At 47.5% G+C, this 6,879-nt stretch overlaps 2 protein-coding genes across 8 annotated transcripts in view; both read left to right on the top strand.

The window, feature by feature from the left end:
- The first annotated feature begins 1,232 nt into the window (after positions 1 to 1,232).
- On the top strand, positions 1,233 to 3,223 carry LOC103361877 (membrane progestin receptor beta-like). Its single transcript, XM_008288089.1, has 5 exons — positions 1,233 to 1,517; positions 1,600 to 1,712; positions 1,781 to 1,937; positions 2,053 to 2,265; positions 2,918 to 3,223. Exons 1-5 carry the CDS (start codon positions 1,233 to 1,235, stop codon positions 3,221 to 3,223), a joined length of 1,074 nt encoding a protein of 357 aa, XP_008286311.1.
- A 1,931-nt stretch (positions 3,224 to 5,154) lies between these two features.
- The window catches only part of LOC103361875 (uncharacterized), an 8,095-nt gene continuing 6,370 nt past the window's right edge, over positions 5,155 to 6,879 (top strand). For 4 of the 7 annotated variants that reach the window (XM_008288088.1, XM_008288084.1, XM_008288083.1 and 1 more), the window contains exon 1: positions 5,155 to 5,263. The gene's annotated coding sequence lies outside the window, so the exon portion shown is untranslated. Of the gene's footprint in view, positions 5,264 to 5,296; positions 5,851 to 6,879 lie in introns of those variants that run through there. The other 3 variants (XM_008288085.1, XM_008288081.1, XM_008288082.1) reach the window with 2 other exon arrangements.

The following is a 6,879-nucleotide window of genomic DNA, read 5'->3' as shown; positions in this document are numbered from 1 at the left end:
TTCTTGCCGTCGCAGCAGCAGCTTCAGCTTCCAGAGTCTCATGACGTCTGAAAAACTCCTTCAGACTGAAATTAGCTGCAATTACGTGGAAACAGAGACTCATTGTGAGCGCTGCTACGTGTCAGAGTTCATGTGACGGCAGTCGATCTGCAGCACGAAGGAACGAACGGGTCAGAACCTGACGGAACAGAACTCAGCCTGCAGGTACGTTTGGTTCTTTGTTCTCTCCGACCTTCAACAACCTTAATCTGGAGATAATCTGTAATAATCCAGCTAAAATAAATCTTTAACTTGTGAATGAAGCCACTCAGCCTGAATTTAAAGAATTTATTTTACTTTCTGAGAAAAACTGTTTCTGAACCCTGAACTATGAACAACCTGTAAATGTGCAGTCGTGTCTCTTTAGTTTCAAAACAGCAGCTTTCATAACCTTCTAATATCACGTATTTGTAGTTTCTGAGCTCCTGATGATTCTGAGAGCTGCGTTTATCTGATCCAGACTTCAGTCTGACTTAATGAACGACTTGTTTCATAGCTGCTGACCTCCACACAGCAGGGGGCGCTGCTGCACAGAGGAGCAGTTTTTATAGTTTTATACGACTTCAGGAAACTTATCAAGTCAGTTTTGTTACCTGTCTGAACCAACCACTCACCTGTTTAACACACCTGTCTAACTACCTGTAGAACTTAATGACCTTAACACCTGTCTAACCTCCTACTCACCTGTTTAACACACCTGTCTAGTCTTTTGGATACCCGTATAACCAACACACCTTTCAGCCCCAACCTCACACACCTGTTCGGTTTACTCACCTGTCTGACAATCGGTATACCTGTCTACTCCTCTAACCACAGCACCCATCTGTACACCTGTCTAACCGTTTACTCACCTTTTTAACACACCTGTAGAAACCTGAAATCACCTTTTTAACTTCATACCCACCTGCAACCGTCTACACATCTGTCTAAACTGTGCACCTTCAGAACCACAGAGCACCTGTTGAACCTCCCAACACACCTGTTTATCCCACAAAACGCCTTTTTAACTTTCCACCTCTGACCACCAACTCACCTGTCTAACCTCCGTCCACCTGTCTGGAGTCCTGCTCACCTGTTCTGAACCACCAGCCCTCCTCTTCAAACATGAAAACAGGTCGAACTCTCTCCCCACAGGTGAGTCCAGAACACCTGTGGCTATCAGAATTCTTCTACCTGCAGCTGAACCTCCCATCATGCCTCTGGTGTCGTTCGCCCCTCCCTCGCTGTGCCTCACCTTCCTCCCCCGGCTGTTCCGCCTCCTGCCGTCCCTCCCCCCACCGGTCCGAGACCTGGAGGTCCCCCCTGTGTTCCGGCGGCCCTTCATCCCGTCGGGTTACCGTCCACCGGGTCTGCCGCTGCGCTGCTACGTCCTCAGCCTCTTCCAGATCCACAATGAGACGCTCAACGTGTGGAGCCACCTGCTGGCCGCCGTCTGCGTGGCGCTGAGGTTGGCCGTGTTTACCGTCCTGCGAGGAGGGGTGAGGCGCCATCGCAGGTCAGCTGGTCTACTGCTTCTCTACCTGGTCTGACCTCCTGCTGTCTGACCTTTGACCCCTGCAGGGGGTTCTGGGGTTTCGGCTTCAGGGTCCTGAAGGTCAGGGCTTCTCGGTGGACGCCGCCTCGCTGCCGCTGGTCCTCTACTCGTTCTCTGCCGTCGCATATCTGAGCTTCAGGTGAGTCATGATGAATGTAAACATGGTGGTCCGTGCAGCTGGAGCTGACTCTGAGTTACCTGCTGCAGCGCCGCAGCTCACCTGCTGCATTCCCGCTCGGAGCAGCTGCACCACTCGCTCTTCTTCCTGGACTACGTCGGCGTCGCCGTCCACCAGTACGGCTGCTCTCTGGCTCTGAGCCTGTACAGCGCCGACGCCACCTGGACGCAAAGCATGCTGGGAAAGGTTTGTTCATACAAGTTAAATAGTTTAATGGATGGATGCATGTTGATTGGTTGGATGCCTGGATGCCCCCCCCCCCCCAGGTGTTTAGGTGTCCTAACTCCGCCTTTGATCTCAGGTGTTCCTCCCAGGCTCCGCCCTCCTTTCCTGGTCCTCCTGCGCCGCCTGTTGCTACGCTAAGCTTCGCTCCCACCGGCTGACTCCTCTGAACAGGAAGTTCTTCCTGGTTCCGACCGGGGCCGCCTCCCTGCTGAACATCGGCCTGGTGGTCCGGCGCCTCGAGGCCCAGCGCTGGAGCAGCAGCCCTGCACCGCTGCTGCACCTCCTGCAGGTGGAGCTGTTTGATCACGTGTTCACTGATTTTCATTGTCGATCAGTCTGCTGGTTGTGACATCAGAGTTATTCTCAGAGTTACAAACGCTTGAGGTCCAGAGAAAAAATACCGTGAAACCTGTTCACTATTAGAAAAAGAGAAAAACTACGAATAAATGTTCCCGTTAAAAATCAGTACATTTATAAACAATAATTACTTCTTTTGAACTGTCTCCATAAAGTTAGTTTCACTTAATTTAAATCTTTAGTTTTCAGGTGTTTCCAGTCATTTTTTCAACGTTAGAGGGTTCCAGTTTTGTTTTAAACAATTTTTCTGCCAGATTTATTGACAGATTTACTTTTTTATTTACAGTGTTCTCGACGCAGTAAAAACTAAACTGCTGCAGTTTTGTTGTTTAAACTATAATACATCCCATAATATTGATGCTCAAAGTTGATTTAAAAAAATGTACTGAAAGAGTGTAAGATGTGGAGAAACTGAGGAACGTTGTGAACATTTAATTTTTTCTTTTTTCACACAAATGTTTTTTTTAAGATAAATCAAAGGAAGCCTGAATCTAAGCCGATCACCGGGTTTCTCTGTTTCGGGTTTTTAATTTTCAAAAATCAGCTGACTGAAAAACATAAACCCTGTGTTGTCCCTCCACCAGGTGGCGCTGTTCCTGCCGTCCTCCTTCTTCTTCTGCTGTCCCGTACCTGAGCGCTTTGCTCCCGGACGCTTCGACATCATTGGCCACGCCCACCAGCTGCTCCACCTCCTGTCGGCGCTGCGCACGCTGCTCCAGCAGGAGGCGCTGTTCCACGACTTCCTGTGGCGACGGCCGGCGCTGCTCAGACAGTTCGGGGAAGAGCGCCTCCTGCTGGCCTGCAGCTCCTTCTGCTGCCTGACGCTCTGCTGCGCCGCGACGGCGGCTAGCGTCCAGAGGAGGGCGCAGCTGAGGAGGGAGCAGAGATAGAGGAGGACGAGAAGAAGAAGAAGGAGAAGGAGAGGAAGACACTCGTGTTCTAATTCAGAGGCTGCATCTGAGCTTTTGTTAAATGCGACCGTCCAACCCACGATGATGTCACGTCCCGTAGTGCCGCTCCTGTTGCCTAGCAACCTGGACTGCTGAACTTGTAGGATGAGGATAGATGATGTTGTAATTTTACCAAATTCTTTTACTGAAATGGATCCGAAATTATGATTTTTGTTTTGAATATTTTTCTCCACCTGAAGACCTCGGGGTGCTGGTTCTGTCTGGTACCGGACGGTTCACAGCTTGTTTAGATCTGTTAACAGTCGCACTAACATGAACTAAAATATTCTAAAATCACCACGATCTCAGTAAAGTGTGTGGCTCAGGTGGCAGAGCGGGTTGACCTCTGATCCAGGTTGGTGGTTCGATCCCCTCCACAGTCTGGACCAGGACACGGCTTCTGTCAGCAGACTAACTCCAGCTTATTTCAGGTCCTCTTTGCAGCAGATCTCCGTCATGACGCTGAGCTTCAGGATTCTCTGTTCCTTCTTTTCACATGAACGCTGTAAAAACTGACATGAAAATCCTTCATCTCACAACGACTCTGAGATTTTATCGTTCAAAAGAAAATGAAACTGTGAATGTTTCATAAACCTGCAGCAGCAGCAGCCGGTTTCACATCAATCAGCAGATCTGTTGGTTTGAACCTCGTGTGGCTGCAGGTCACAGCAACACTAAGTACTCCCAGAATACTTTAGTATGAAGTACCGGCTCATGGATGTGAAATAAAGTCGTGTTTGTGTAACTTTCATAGAGCAGAAACTGAACATGTTGGTAGAAAGTCTGATCGCAGCGTTTGATCATGAGCTTCAAAGACTTCTGGTGACAGCTGCAGTTAGTAGCAGTACTATGACTAGTACCAGTATTAGCAGTAGTACCACGAGTACTATGACTAGTACCAGTACTAGCAGTAGTACCACAAGTACTATGACTAGTACCAGTACTAGCAGTAGTACCACGAGTACTATGACTAGTACCAGTACTAGCAGTAGTACTATGACTAGTACCAGTAATAGCAGTCGTACTGTGAGCGGTGTTTGTTATCTGCGTCCGTCAGCCGTGGCTCCGTTCAGCCGTTCAGCTTCGTTGGCGTGTTCGGGTGGAGCTGCTGATAAAGTTCAGTTTCAGTTTGATTTGGGTTTAATGAGATTATCGGCTGAGACCAAACACTCCCTCAGTTTGTTCTGGAACCGCCGAGTCCAGCCGAGAACTTCTGGAGAACAAAGGGAGACGCCTGGACGGGCCTGAAGGTGGCGCTACAGGGAGCTTTTTGTACTTTGTGTTTCATTTATTTGTTTTGTGCGTTTTTGTCTCATTTTGGACCACGTTGGGTCTCAGTGTGTATCTGATTATTCATGTGTATGGACACATAAATACTCCTTCAACACTTGTTTTATTTTCTGTTTTTCTTTTATTGAAACTGGCTGCTGGTATGAAACACGTCTCACTGCTCGTTGCACCGTGTGTTCATGTGTGTGGGACAAATGAAGCTCATCTTGGACCTCCTGAGGCCTTCTGGGGTCAGATGGAGGACGCTGCTGCTAACCGCTAAAAAACCTCCAAGAACACAGGAAACAAACAACTTCATCGTCCAAACAGCAGCTGGGACGTAAACGTTTACGTCAAAAGTTAGAAAACAGCGTCCGGCTCCATCTCCCACCGAGGAAACGTCAGAACCACCTCAAGAACAACAAAACATGAAGAATCAGGCTGTTTGTACAAAATACAAAATACTATAAATATACGTGTGTAACGGTGTGTATCAGGGTGTGTACCGGGGTGTAACAGTGTGTGTACTGGTGTGTATCGGTGTGTGTAACGGTGTGTGTACTGGTGTGTGTACTGGTGTGTGTACTGGTGTGTATCGGTGTGTGTGTCTCTTTAAGCAGCTCCAGCAGCAGCTCCGTGTTTGTTCAGTCTGTCAATGATAAACTGCAGCAGGATCTCAGACTGAAGCTCTGAACCTTCGGCTCCCTGCAGGTACGTCTTTAACTCGTCTTTAACTCGTCTTTAACTCGTCTTTAATTAGTCTTTAACGAGTCATTAACTCGTGACTAAACCTGGGAACGGGTCAGACTCACATGTTCTCTTGTGAGTGAGAACTTCAGGCTGCTCTTCTTTAAGCTTCCTGAATGTAGAACCATCAACAGAAGCAGCTGATGTTCAGCGTGAACACGGCGTCACATCAGATGTTCTACAGCAACGATTCACACAAACGTTCAGGAGATGATTTAGCTTCCATCAGCCAGTGTGGGCATCTTGTGTCTGTGCAGGATCTTCACTCCTCTGTTCATTTGTGCAGATTTACATCTTCTGAACCGTGTTTTCAGGACTTTAACGCGGTTGGTTTGTTCTCTGTGTTCTTGTGATCAGAGACCTGCAGGATGATTTACAGACGTTACACCAGATTCCCTCAGACACTGTCTTCACATCCTGCTTCTGTTCATCTCTGTGTGTGTTTTTAGGTGTTTTTCAGGATAAATATCAGATTTCACGGCTTCAGTTTCGGGTCAGACTGAAGCTGCAGACTTCTGGAAAACTTCCGCATTCTCTGGATAACAATTGAAGTTAGTAATTAATCATCGATCCGGTGAACAGCAGCAGCAGCTCTGTCGGGTTTTAATGTTCAAACCAGAACCAGAGGTCATGAAGAGATGATTAGAAACGTGTGCTGCTGGTCTTACAGATATGATACCAGCTACAGACGATGAATCATCTGGTTCCTGTGGTTTACCGGCGCTCTGCGTCTTATTTTGGTTCTTGTGTCTCTTTATTGTGAGTCCAGCAGCAGCGGCACCACGACAGAGACTCTGAGGAGGTTCATGACCTCCAGACAGAGCTCAGGTGTTTGAGACCAACTGGATCAACAGAGTTCCTCATTTAGAGATAAAACTATGATTCATAAGACAATAAATGTCACCGAGCTGCAGGTTCTTCTGCTTTCATTTTTGTTCATTAAGTGAAAATCAGCCTCATGTTGTGTGAAGTTTATAAATGAAAACAAGCAGAACCAGGTTCTGACTCTGATTAAACACCAACTGGGCGGCTGTGGATCAGGTGGTAGAGCCAGGTGTGAGGTTGGTGGTTCTATCCCCTCCACATGAAGTGTCCTTGGGCAGCACACTGAACCTGCAGCTTGCATGGCGCCATTGGTGTGTGAATGGATGAATGGATGAATGGATGAATGAGAAACACATTGTGAAGTGTTATATAAGTGCAGAACATCTACCATCTAACTGACAGAATCTATGAACACCAGAGAGTCCACGTCGACCCAGAATGGCAGCAAACCTCCAGCACAGAATAAAAAACCATCGTTAGCTGCAGGTCACTGAACACTGACATCAATTAAACAGCAGCAGATACTGTTTCCTGTTTCTAAGTCGTACAGTTTAACACAACCATGGTTCTGATTGTTCCAGATCTGGATCACGGAGACTGTTCTCAGTTAAACTAGAGACAGAACGTCTGACTGGACTTCTGATGACCAAGACAAGAGCTTAACGTAACGAAAATATCCTGAGACCAGCTGGGTCGATGTGAGAACCAGTCATCAACGCTTATAGAACCAGTTATCAACGCTCATAGAACCAGTC

This window comes from Stegastes partitus, unplaced genomic scaffold (genome assembly GCF_000690725.1).
Source record: "Stegastes partitus isolate 25-593 unplaced genomic scaffold, Stegastes_partitus-1.0.2 Scaffold540, whole genome shotgun sequence".
NCBI classification, from domain to species: Eukaryota; Metazoa; Chordata; class Actinopteri; family Pomacentridae; genus Stegastes; species Stegastes partitus.
This window is presented reverse-complemented; position numbering and strand designations above follow the sequence as displayed.

What these genes read in the sequence shown, in the direction of transcription:
- LOC103361877 (XM_008288089.1), top strand. Translation starts at nt 1,233, where the DNA reads ATGCCTCTGGTGTCGTTCGCCCCTCCCTCGCTGTGCCTCACCTTCCTC. An exon ending in TTACCGTCCTGCGAGGAGGG is followed by an intron (nt 1,518 to 1,599) that starts GTGAGGCGCCAT and finishes TGACCCCTGCAG; the next exon opens with GGGGTTCTGGGGTTTCGGCT. An exon ending in CGCTGCTGCACCTCCTGCAG is followed by an intron (nt 2,266 to 2,917) that starts GTGGAGCTGTTT and finishes TCCCTCCACCAG; the next exon opens with GTGGCGCTGTTCCTGCCGTC.